The sequence below is a fragment of the Dendrobates tinctorius genome, unplaced genomic scaffold, assembly GCF_039654945.1.
Source record: "Dendrobates tinctorius isolate UK_male_01 unplaced genomic scaffold, ASM3965494v1 ptg000158l, whole genome shotgun sequence".
NCBI classification, from domain to species: Eukaryota; Metazoa; Chordata; class Amphibia; order Anura; family Dendrobatidae; genus Dendrobates; species Dendrobates tinctorius.
Genome location: NW_027361825.1, coordinates 28,963,608 through 28,977,059, shown reverse-complemented (window position 1 = coordinate 28,977,059; position 13,452 = coordinate 28,963,608). Strand labels below are relative to the sequence as shown.

General features: G+C 43.0%; 1 protein-coding gene across 9 annotated transcripts in view; it reads right to left on the bottom strand.

Annotated features, from left to right (window-relative positions):
* LOC141052026 (cytochrome P450 2G1-like) overlaps window positions 1–12,333 on the bottom strand; it is a 42,151-nt gene extending 29,818 nt beyond the window's left edge. Inside the window, exons 1-4 of one of the 9 annotated variants that reach the window (XM_073549197.1) lie at window positions 12,150–12,302; window positions 11,979–12,074; window positions 3,704–3,896; window positions 867–1,029 (exon numbers count right to left, since the gene is read on the bottom strand). In XM_073549197.1, the coding sequence (XP_073405298.1) occupies window positions 867–1,029; window positions 3,704–3,883 (343 nt within the window). In that variant the 5' untranslated portion in view covers window positions 3,884–3,896; window positions 11,979–12,074; window positions 12,150–12,302. Of the gene's footprint in view, window positions 1–866; window positions 1,030–3,703; window positions 3,897–11,712; window positions 11,851–11,978 lie in introns of those variants that run through there. The other 8 variants (XM_073549198.1, XM_073549203.1, XM_073549200.1 and 5 more) reach the window with 8 other exon arrangements.
* Window positions 12,334–13,452: the final 1,119 nt, after the last annotated feature.

Sequence of the window (13,452 nt, the reverse complement as noted above, 5' to 3'; positions counted from 1 at the left end):
AAAACCACTGCTTATAACAAGCGGATTCCGGTAAGGTTTAATGCAATTATGTGCTATGCATCTGTGTTAGCAGCCATAATGCAGCCCCCCATGATATTTGCAATGCATGTTCAGCTACTGTAATGCTTTTACACTGCGTGCTAGTTATATGCATCCTCTGTTCAGTGAGTGAAAAGCTGGCAGCCATTAATTGTTTTAGATATCTTTCTCTTTTACTGCTGTGTATGTTGTATTGTTCAGCTTCTATATAATGTATGCTACTGCTATAACAGCATCCTGTATCATTGCTACTGTTGTGATAGTACCCTGTATTGCTGTGATATTGTCTTCCAGTAATGACATGCTGCATTATCTGTTTCTTATAGTTTTTACCTGAATCATCCACAACTTTGAACAACAACCCCTGATTTCATCTACTACTGTGTTCTACTATACCATCTGTTATCATCTCCCATTGTTGTCCATATCATCTCAATAAATAGTAGACTTAAGCACCCATACAGTCATGTTACTGGGAGTGGATGAAAGGTCAAGCCGGAATCCATACAGCGTCATACGTGGAAGAAGGCAGAACAGTAGCTGGATAACACGGTTTAAGGGGAAACCTTTCTCTTTATGGAGGGTGCTAAGCTGGTATAAGGAGACTTTTAGGTCTTGCAATGCTCCTATGAGAATTTAAATAGACCCCTCTGAATGAATGAATAAAAAAAATCTATATTTATATTTTTTCTGCTATTCTTATACACACTCCTACACCAAATTGTCACTTATTTTTCATTCAAGCTTTTTTTTTTTTTTAAATGAAGCCACAATAGTATGTAATATTTAGCCAAGATCCATTTGTGTCTATGTAAGATGTTACTCACCATAACCTTTGAAGAGCAGATCTCCAAGTTCTGAGGGTCCTCTCAAGCTGAACATATTCCCATTGTCTATCAAAGCTTCGTTCACACAATCATAGCCGATAAGGACCACTGCAGGCGCGCTGGACAGGTAGATGGTGAACACCGGACCATAGGTCTCACTCAGCTGGAAGAGAAAAATGTAAAAAAAAAAAAAATGTTGAATTTGCCTGCATACTAATGATGAGCAAACCTGCTCGGATTAGATGTTATCTGATCATGCTCATGTGCTAACCGAGTGTCTTTGGCGCGCTCGAAAAATATGTTTGAGTCCCCGCTGCTGCATGTCTCGCAGCTGTTTGAAAGCCCCAACACATGCAGCCATGAGGTCCCGAACATATTATTCCAGAACACCAAAGACACTCGGTCAGCACCAGGCCTAGATAATCTTATCTGAGAAAATTGGGCCAATTATGAAAATGACACTCAGATCAAATTCTGATTAGAGTTTGAGCATAATGGGATCTGATTTTCTCCAATGAGGAGAAGGAGGAGAAAACAATGCCTCCATTGTGTCACTGCGCAGAAATCTGACTGCACTCAGATGTAATCAAAGTGCAGTCTGATTTTTTTTTTGTGCCAGGGAAGAGAGCGGGCCAGAGGTGTTGCTGAGACAGGCCTCAGTGGGGAGTCTGCGCCAGCTATGCATCAGTCACCAGCTGGCAAGGTCCAGATGCCCAAGAAAATATTCCCAGGTATGGCTTTTACTGGTCAGAACTGGAATCTGTGCCCTACGCTGGTCAAGCATCCAAGGCCAGACTACGCCTGTCAAGAGCTGAGGTCTGGTCCTCTCTGCCCTGAGCCTGACACCTGCATTACATCTGCTTGGCGTCATTTAAGAGGAAGCTCCATTATTTACTTACAGTGTAAGCAAATCTGTCCTGGTCGCATGATATCGATCAGATAGTGGTACCGCAATTGGCTACATTTTTCAGGTCCCATTGATGCCAAATTAACCTCTTAATGATATTTAACCTACACAGTCTGTTATATGCCGTCTCCTTAACTCTGATGCGGGCTCGCACGCGGAGCTCGCATCTTTTCTTGCAGATTTAATCAGCTATCATGTACCTCTAACTGCTGCGGGTGGAGCTGGGCTCCATCCAAGGTGGTTGGTGAGTCGAATGCCACTGTCAGTCTGTGAAAGCATCATTGACAACATGTCAGCAGTGGGGCCACGTCATTCTCTGTGCCATCAGGCGCGTCTATGATGTGATCGTGGGCGCCAATGGGCTGCTGAAGACCCCTGTGCCTGTCATGACAGTACTCCTGTGGAAGCCAGACCATGACTGGTCATAGAAGACCATGATTTGTGCTATATACAGCAATGCTGTGACCATGCCTGATCGCTTGTACTATGCATAGCAATCGCAGCTTCGAGTCCCCTAAGGGGACTAACAATTACAGTGAAAAGTAAAACAGAAAAAGTTTTAAAAAATATAAAATAGATAAAATATAAAAGTTTAAATCAACTCCTTTTATCCCCCATTAAAAATCATTTACAAGTAAAAAATACACATTTGGTATTGCTGCATTTGTAAAAGTCTGATTTATCAAAATATAAATTAATCTAATTTGCAAACAAGACAAAAAATTGTTATAAGGGGGTAATCAAAAGATCGTATCTACCCCTAAATATCAATAAAAATCATCGGCTCAGGGCGCAAAAAACAAGTCCTCACACAGCTTCATTTCCCCAAAATTTGAAAATGTTCTTGGAAAATGACGACACAAGCAATTATTTTTTTTTTTTTTTTTACAAATTTCAATTTTTTTTTAACTCTTAAAAACCCCCAAACCTATGCATGTTTGGTATCTATATAACTATATTGGTTAATCATATTGCCAAGTCATTAAATGAATATTTTATATTAAAAAAAATCCCCCCAAAATTGTGAAATTTCGCTATTTTTTTGCCATTTTTCTACACTTGGAATTTTTTTCCCCCCATTTTCCAGCTCATCAAATAAAAAATCCAATGGAGTCATTCAAAACTACAACTCATCCCACTTAAAACAGACCCTCATGCAGCTGTATAGACTAAAATAGAAAAACTTATTGCTCTTGGAATAATAGGAGAAAAAATGAAAGTGTAAAAATAAAACATCGCCCGATTGTTAAGAAGTTAAAAGAATTTTAAAGTAATTGATAAATTACTTACTTGTACAGTCATTGTGGTACAGTTTTTTTAAGGCCAGGGTCGCATGATAATGTTCTCCACATTGGCGGAAATTGGTCTGATTATGCTAATCACACTTTGACCAGAGTGTGACTCGATTTTCTCAAAGATCTAGTTTCTCCACTTTCTCTATTATATCACTCTGAAAATCAGACAGCACTCGGATGTCATGTAAGTGCAGACCAATTTTTTCCATGGACTGTTAAGGGTTGAATGGGGGGGGGGGATGTCCTCGCAAATTGTATATGCTGCGATTTTTTTTTTTTTTTCCCCTCAGACCAAGGGAAAAAAAAAATCGGACATTTGCACAGCCCCCTAGAATAACACGAGGACTAGTGATGAACGAATGTGCTCAGATAAGGTGTTGTCTGGGCATGCTCGGGTGCTAAGCGAGTGTTCTCTGTGTGCTTGAAAAATATGTTCGAGTCCCCGCAGCTGCATGTCTTGTGGCAGTTTCTTGATCAAGGCGCTGGGACGCGAACATATTTTTTGAGCACGTCGAAAACAGTCGGTTAGCACCCGAGCATGTTCCTCATCACTAATGATGCGGTGTACTATCCCTCAAAAACCACGGATAGCGCTCATCCGATTTATACCGTCGTCTACACGAGTCCCAACTCACCTTCATCAGTGACTGGGGCATTTCTTTAGTGCTCACATGCAGCATGGTGCCCAGTAAGGGCAGTGGTGGTGGTCCGGGGGGCATATTTTTCCGCTGTAGATTTCTCCTCCATGCGAAGAAATACAGGACGAGGCTGAGCAAGACGGCAAAGAAGAGCGTCCCGGATACTCCCAGCTCCATTGTGGTCTGTAATCTGAGCACAGGGAGAGGCACTTATATACGGTATTGCAGACAATGTATACAGGAGCGCATTATGCAACCTGTAACCTTTACACTTTCCGGTCCACTGTTCTAGATTTACACGAGGATATCGGTAGCCCAGAGATAAGGACATGGAATAGTAATCTGTAAGTAGCGTCAAACGGTATCCGAGTCCGATGTTTGGCTTATAATATTTGTTCATAATAAACACCGCTCAGCGGAATAATAGGAATGAGATGTCAAGTGCTATAATAGGATTTCTTATCGTAAAAAACGAAAACAATGGGCCGGATTCATTCATTGAGACTATTTTTCAGTCATTTTTCTATTGTCTTGTGATTTTTCCTGGCATTTTTTAGCATCAAATTGATCAAAATAGTTTTGATGAAAAATTTAAATTTTTGCTCCTTACTTGTTTTGTAACATTTTAGCACAAAAAGCTGCACGCTCCCCCAAAATGTCTGAAAATGGGCACTAAAATATAACAAATCTAGGGAGGGACTGGAGTAAGTTTCAAATGAGGAATCGGACAAAGAGGTCTGAAAATCTTAAACTCCTCCCTATAGTGGGAAACGTAAAAAAAAAAAAAAAAAAAAAATAACATACAAATGCATAAAAAAGTGACTTTGAAAAAGACATAAATGGAAAGATGAAAATGCTGCAAACAAAGCAAAAGGCACAAAACACTGAAAACGCCCCAAATAATTGGGGTCTCATAATATAATCTCTCTAGCCATTTTTTTCTCTGCCAGCTGAAAAAAAACCCCACTATATTAAACTACAATGAAAAAAAGAAAATTATTATTAGGCCTTGTTCACACATTGCCTTTTTGTAGGTTTTTTGATGCATATTTTAAGCTCCGGTTTACAGTACCAGCAAAGTCTATGAGATTTATGAAATCTCATATCGGTTTTATTTTCCTGACTGATTTGGAAAACTTTGTTTTTTGCAAACTGCAGCATGTCACTTCTTTTCGGCATATTTGCAGGCATCAGGTTTTGCTGTATTTTTGGTGCAGAAACCTAAGGAAGTTAAATCAGGATTTTTTTGGGGGGGAGGAAAACTTTATCAACATGTACAAGAGACAGCAAAAAAAACACAGGAAAAACCAAGCAAAACCTGATTTTTGAAAGCATCTAAAACTCAGCATCAAATTTGAATAAAAAATTGCAGCAAAAATGCGGTGTGAACAGAGACAAAAAATATGGAGAGTGAGGCAGTACATCCAGTGAAATATAAAGGATCAGTGAGCAGGATTTATACCTGTGCTGACAATCAGTGACTACATCTTCATTGTGTCATTAAACAGAAAAAAGGCAGGAGAGGCAAACACCGATCAATCATTATATCAACATTTTGTGTGTGATATTGTAAGGAGGTGAGACAAGACAGAATCAAAGGTGTGCGGTGCCCTTTAAGGCCGGAACTATCAGGGCTGTCACCACTGCTAGCGGGGGAAGACTTCCTCTGAGAGTAAGAGACCATCGGGTCAGACAGCAGGGGGCGCAGGGTATTTAAGAGGGCCTGAGCGCAGGAACGGGTCAGACTTGGCGGGCAGGAGATGGTTGACTCTCTGCAGTGCCTACTGACGACTCCTCTGTTCCCAGACTTCCACGTGCTGACTCTGAGAACACGCTTGACACTATTGAATTACAGTCTGCTACTGTACCGCTGACTGCCCCTGTTTTGCCCAAGATACCTGAACAACAGCTTAAGGACAACTCCGAACGACCGTGGATTGTTGTGGCTAGTGCATGTGCATGTGACCCGTGACTGGCGCCATTTGTGGGACATGCAAGCAAAGGACTGTTTCCACGTTTCAGCATACCAAAGACACAGAGGACTGAATCCTTCGGCACTGTCAGGCGGCATTGTTCTTCATAACGGAGCCAGAGACTTTGTGCGTCATTTGAGACGTCGCCGGGAGATATTCGAGCCTTCCCTATGTCAGAGCTTCAACCGATAAGTGTTACAATTATCTTGTATAACCTTTTGACATTCCCTTTACCTCCCTGCAGAGGAGTATTGGTGTTATCAATTGTTTAGTAAATACTTGCCAACTCATTCTCTGTCTCCGGTTACTCACTGCATCAAACAAACTGCTTCCATCCTTACAATATCACTTCAATAAATGTTGTGCCACAATTGTGGCATTATATATGACAATACATCAAAAGGATACAGGAATTCAAGAAAGTATAATTCACAATTGGGTTCAGACCTACTAGTGGCTACATTCATAAAAAAAAAAAAAAAAAATCACATACTCAGTAATATTTTATTAAAAAAAAGTCTAATGCTGAAAAGTAGTGACACCCAAATTGTGATCAGAATGGCACATGTTTTTGAATGGGATCTATCTTTTTAAACTTTTTAACTCTTCTTTACTTTTTCCTTTTCTCTATGAGTGATAGATACTGTAGGGAAGGTGACCTGATGGACGGACTTGTCAGAATAGAGAAAGGAAGGTTTGCACAGTTTAGACAGGTGTCAGTTATGACAGTGGGGAAATAGCTAGGAAAGTGTAGTGGACATGCAGTACCTTGGGTTGACCATTAGCGGGCAGGGAGGAGTGTGAGCACAGGACTTGACATCAGCTTAGGGCTTAAGAAACCGTTGGTTATGGGGGGGCGGAGTTAGAGGGAACCGGGAAAGATATAAATTGGACAGGAGGGTTCCAGAAAGTTCCAGTCCCCAGGGGGAGCTCAAGTGACAGGAGGACTACGACAGTTTGCGCACTGTGAGAGAACCAAACCAGGGGGACTGAGGAGAGAGAAAGTCAGGGGGGTGGTCCTGGCACAAAAGTACTGCAGCATAGACGAGGCACAGAGGTACAGCACACCGTATTGAGACGACTGATCAGCAAAAGTACTGTTGGTTTACGGGCCTAAGGCGGCCACAGAGACGGATCTGACAAGAGCGTCGAAGAGTGAGGAGGGGACGGTGTGTACATGTACGTCCCCAGTGTGAAGTACGGTGTGCTTGAAGCGGCCCTGGATATGGATGGCCGTGAGGGAGATATTGTGGTGTACTGTGAGGGCCGTCAGTCGGACGGTGAGAGAATAAACTTGGACCTGTTGAACCTGAAACCTGCCTCATCTTGTGTCTATACGTTGCTGCGCGGTACCCAGAGGGACCACCCCCCAGCCCGGCACATCGACCCTACAATACCATTCAAGGACACGCACCATTCTGAGTACGTTGTGGACACGATAAATATTATTGAAGTGATGAAACACAAAATGTTGATGTAACGATTGATCGGTGTTTGACACTCCTCACCTTTATTTCAATTTTATGACAGAATGATGATGTTATCACTGATTGTCAGCACAGGTATAAATCATGCTCACCGCTGCTTTATTACTATGCTTGAGAAAAGTTCAATGGAGATAAAATTTGGCATGGGTGAATAAAAGGTTAATTTCACTGAATGAAAGCGCTATAGCATGCAAAAATGAAACATGCTACAGCGCTGCAGTGTGCTGCCTTGTTTGTTTGATTGTATGAGTTGGCGACTCTAGGTAGGCACTTGTTCACACCTAATTTATGTTTGGATGTGACGGTTATTTTTTTTGACTTGTATGCATTGGTCTTCTGACTGAGCACTCAGACCCTTAAGGTACCGTTACACTTAGGCCGGTTTCACACTAGCGCATTTTCAGCGCGCGCACGGCCGGGGGTAGCTCCGCCCCCGATCCGGCTCTCTGCCCGGCGTGCCCGCCCCTTCCTTGTAGCGCCGCCTCCTAGCGGACAGCGGCGCCTGCGATCGGCGCACCCTATCTTTAGCATAGGGTGCGCCGATCGTGCGCAGGCCGTGCGCTAGTTGCGCTTTGACCTGCGCTGCGCACTTTTGACGGTGCGCCGTGCGCGCCAAAATCAAACTTTTCGGATTTTGGCGCGCACGGCGCACCGTCAAAAGTGCGCAGCGCAGGTCAAAGCGCAACTAGCGCACGGCCTGCGCACGATCGGCGCACCCTATGCTAAAGATAGGGTGCGCCGATCGCAGGCGCCGCTGTCCGCTAGGAGGCGGCGCTACAAGGAAGGGGCGGGCACGCCGGGCAGAGAGCCGGATCGGGGGCGGAGCTACCCCCGGCCGTGCGCGCGCTGAAAATGCGCTAGTGTGAAACCGGCCTTAGCGATGCACCAGCGATCCTGACAACGATATGGATCGCTGGTGCATCGCTAAGTGGTCGCTAGTGAGCTGCCACACAGGCAGATCTCACCAGTGACATAGCAGGGGTCAGGGGTCGTTACTTACCTGTCAGACGAGGCGATCCTGACGTCCTCCCACCCGGCTCCACGCGTCGCTCGTCGGCACCACAGGAAGCCCAGCAGGAAGTGCCCGACGAGAAATGATCCAAGGCGTTCTCGCGCGACCAGCGATGAGCAGCGGGGGAGCGGTTGGAGGTAAGTATCAGACATAGCGATATCGCTGCTACATCACAAAATCGGTGATGTTACAGCGATATTGCTAGTGATATCACTATGTGTAACGGGGGCTTTAGCCTCAAGCGCTTTTAATTAGCGCAGCATCACTACCCCCCCACGAAGATATTAGGAGAGAATTCACATTAGGTTCCCATAGAGTTGTAGACTGTCTAAGAGAGGATTGGCATTGTTAGGTCCTGGTATACGAGAATCGGCTTATCGTGGCTACTAGGTATACATGAATTGGCCAATTTATGCACTAAGCTTTCTCAATTTTTAATATTTCTAGTGCTGTAATGCAATTCAAATTTCATTTCTACATGCTATAGCGCTGCAGTGTGCTGCCTTGTTTGCTTGCATATGAGTTGGCGACTCTAGGAAGGCACCTGTTCACACCTAATTCATGTTTGGATATGACGGTCAGTTTTTTTTATTTGAATTTCACTGAATGTGCTGCCTCACTCTTCATATTTTTTTGACTATAGGTTCAAGTCCTTAGAGGCGTGCAATTCCTCTTTCAAATTGCCTGCGCTGCTTCCTTTCCTTTAACCACACTACCATATTACTATAAAGCAAACACACAAGTTTAAGCCAATCAGGTGAGTCCCCGAGGAAGCCGCCTTTTGCAGGGATACACACAGTGTCCTTATTCCCACATGACACATTCTCTATAAATCAATTCACCCAGCACTTTATTGCAGCGTTAGTCCTCTTTCACATGTCAGTGTGTCCAGTACATGTGCTGACAGTTTTCACGCGTACCAGAAACACTTAAAGGCTGGGATCACACATACTAGAAATTCAGGCACCTTAATACCTGGCACTGCCGCCAGCACTCGGGAGCGAAGAATGCAGCCGCACGTTCCGCTCCCAAGTTTTGGTGCCAGTGCCGGGTATTAAGATGCGAGACTTGTCTGAGTTTCTCGCATGTGTGATCCCGGCCAAACATGTAGTTCTGTGCACGTCAGTGTGTTTCCACAGACCGTGTGTCCCTGGGAAAAATCCGCTTATATGTCTTTTTTAACAGCAGCACAAGAGGCAAAATATTGCATATACGTGCACACGGAATGGATGACATCTGTGTGTCATCAGTGTGACACATACAGGTGCCTGAGAAGCAGCGGTACAGTTAGTGCTGTTCCCCGGCGACCGGGTGCTGAAGACGCTCTCATAATTCTCCCCTGCTCTGGCAATGATCAGTGCTAGTAGGGGACAATATTGAGAGCTATATTTAACTGTTAACAGTGACAGTAGGCGGCTTTTGGGACTACTACTCCCATCAGCCTACACCTGCTGCCGCTAATAAGGGCAACTTCACACGTCCAGTTAATTCCGGTACCGGAAAAACCGGTACCGGAGCTATCCGTGTGCATACGGAGGACATCCGTGTGTGCTGTCCCTGTTTTTGAAAAATTATTTTTAATGTTAACCCTTTGACTTTTAAAAACGCACACGGACAGCATCCGTGTGCGGTACGTGTTTACACAGACCCATTGACTTGTATGGGTCCGTGTGATCCGTGCTGTTGCACAAAAACGGACAGACATGTCAGCGTGTTTTGCACACGGACACACGGTACGTGAAAACACGCTGACATCTGCATAGACACATTCATGCGAATGTGTCTACGTGTGTCAGTGTCTCCGGTATGTGAGAAAACTGTCACTACACGTACCGGAGACACTGACGTGTGAAACTGCCCTAACAGTGAGAGCGGGCGGCAACTGATAGGAGTATTCATCAGCTGTCGCCTGTGCTATAAATAGTTAAAAAAACTGACATGGGTTCCCCTGTATTTTTGATAGCCAGCCAGGCAAACTGACAGCTGAGGGCTCCAACCCTCAGCTGTTAGCTTCAGCAAGGCTGGTTATCCAGAATAGAGGGGCTCCCAGGCTGCTGTTTTAATAATTTAAATAAAACAAGTGAGTATTACTGTGTTTGCTATTTTTAAATAAAAATGGAAAAGTGCATTTTGTTTTTGTTCAAATAAAAGACTTTATACTTGCTGTGTGTTTAAATAAGTTTAGGGCCAAGTTCACACATTCAGTATTTTACATCAATATTTGTAAACCAAAACCACGAGTGGAACAGAGGAAATGTATATTACAAACACATCACCACTTCTGGATTTATCACCCACTCCTGGTTATGGCTTACAAATATTTGTGTAAAATACTGACTAAATACTGAATGTGTGAACGTGACCTTATTTATCAAAACCAATAGCTGTCAGTAATATATCTAAACATGTCCTGAAGATCAGCTCACTGCCTGACCAGTGTGTTGAGATCTCATAGAATAAGTGCAGCAAAAAGAGATGATCCTAAAAGGCTAGGTTCCCAGGATGAGTTTTTGTTTTATTATGCTGCATATTTTAGAAAAAATGCAAGTAACCTATATTAGGCCGAGTTCACACTTGCGTTTGGTTGGTCGTCGTATGGCTGCGTACGTCCTCCCTTAAACTCCACCTACTTCCGCACGCATCCTGAATTGTCCTGTGTACCTATCTTTAACATTAGGTACGCAGGGACATGCGTTGTATGCGCATGCGGCGTTTTGACGTGCTCACCGACCGCATGGGATCGCAGGGAGACCAGGCAACAACTATGAGATTTGTAGTTAGTTCTATTCCCAGGTTGCGTGTGCTGTCTAAAACTGTCATCAGCATCACCTGTTCTCGCTGATCACAGGGAGACCAGGCGACAATGATGAGCACTGGATTCATCACCCGGCACCTGGGAACAGTGCTGCTATCATCAGTGTGCACGTATGCATGCAAATAATGGACAAGTCACCTTGTTTTGCCCACAAACACAAGGTCCATGGAAACACACTGACATGTGCACAGACGCATAGATATGAATGGGACTATGTGTGTAGGTGTCTCCAGTACCTGTGAAAACTGTCACTACTCACCACAGGTACTGGCAACACTGACTTGTGAAGGAGGCATAAAGCTGTCTGCCTACAATTATTTTTGGTAAGTTTTTGACTCAGCCTGGTACTACATATTCACCCCTATTGATTTGAATAGGGGTGAAGTTGCAATATCCAGCTGTCACCACACAGTTGATGGAGCTGTGCAGCAGCTGAGCTCTTCCGGCCGCTGCTGACACCGAAAGCAGCTGATCGGTGGGGGTGCGAGGTATCGCACCCCCACAGGTCAGACATTGATGACCTATCCTAAAGATAAATGTTAAAGTACCCCTTTAATTCCTTGGTATACAGAGTTGACCTATGTATCCCTCAGGAAGTTGGTTGACAACCTCTAGCTGCAGTGGTGACCACATTGGTTGTCATACAACTTTCCCAGTTTACCGTTCTATAACTTTCTTCACTTTTTCATTTTTTTTATATTTTTAGAGAAAATTCACACCTGTCCATTTAAATGCTTTCTTCTGTTGTGTTCGCATCGAGTACTTGTGCCGTCACCAATGACTTCACCGCAGAAAACCTTCGTCTGCTCTCAGTAATGCGTCCTATAAACACTACTGTCCCTGCATACACAGCACACCCACATCCCAACTCCACCTCCAGCATGACACATAGTCTGTGACTATTGGGAAAGAGCAAGCAGCACGTAAAAGGAAAAATAATGTAAATGCAAATACCCATAAAAGGATCATGAAATCAGACGCTTACCTGGATTTTATCTAGACTGGTCGAACACCGCTCAAACATCTAATAGCGTCATTGATTGCGGCCTGTAGCAGATCACATAGATACGGCTGCAGGGATCTTTTAAGAATTTTGAAGTCAGAAAGAAGGAATTCCAAATTAATAGTATGAAAAGAAGAGAGCGAGAGCGCTCACCTGGATCTCGATCACACAGGTGTGCGACCGGAGGAGGAAATGTTACCTGGGGGGTGTAAAGTCGTCTCCTGCAAGCAGCAGGAGTTATAGACTATGTCCTGTCTCTTGGGTTGTCCTCCCCCATCTGATCAGGAAGTAGCACGGTATACCTTACATGCATGAAGGGCCATTCTTCTCTGCTATCTAGGAAACCTACCCAGCTTACTTACTGTGTAGTCAGCAGTGAAACCGTACCCTCCACCCTTCATCACGCCCTCTATATGTTGTTCTTCATCGCATTTTACTTTATTGTATACTGTATGTATTATATTATTTTCTTCTAAGGATTTCTTAACACATTTGTTTTTTTACTTCTGTACTTTTAGATTTTTCTTTTTAGATAGCCAAGTGCATCTTTTATGCTTTTATTTTCTATGGAGAATCTTATTAAAAACCCTGAAAAAAAGAAAAAAAAAAATCACTCCTAAAATATGCTTTGGATAAAAATAAATAAATCCGTAACGACAAAAAGAAAAACAAATAACAAAACGCCAAGCCTAAAGTATGATGCTTTGAATGAAAAAAAAATATAATAATCAAGGGCGTCAAAGAAAATTAGTAAAACTTTTTGTGGAGTGCCAAATATATTCCTTTTATTTAAGAGCTAACACAATGTTTTTTTTTGTCTCAAAAGGAGCAAAAACCACAAAAAAATCAACAAAAATACTTTCATTAAGGCCTCTTTCACACATCAGTATTTTTGATCAGTATTTTTGACCAGTATTTCATCAGTATTTGTATGCCAAAACCAGGAATGTCTCCAAAATAAAGAACAGGAGTCAGTCTTTCAATTATATTTTTTTCTCGGTGAGTTCCATTCCTGGCTTTGGCATACAAACACTGATGCAAAATACTGACCAAATACTGACGTGTGAATGAGCCTTAAGGCATAGCCATCATTTTTTATTTAATAAATTAGTAATACACATGAAAATAAGGAACCTTTTAATAAATCTCATTAGAAAAATTTGTTTATTTCTCCTCATGGACTGATCATTTATTCTCAAAATTCTCAATTCCAGTTATCCCATTACTGAGATATAGGATGACAGTTGGTACTTATAAAGTGTTTTGGAGAAGTTGAAGAATGTCTGTCTCCGCCTTTAGCTCCTTCCCTCCCCATCGAACATTATGAGCACCAACTGTCATCTCCTATCTCAGTAATGGGAAAATCTGAGTTTGCTGAATACAGATTTAACCCAGGAATTAAGAATGAAAAATCAGTCCAGGAGGAGAAAGGAGCAGATCTTTCTAATAAGATAAA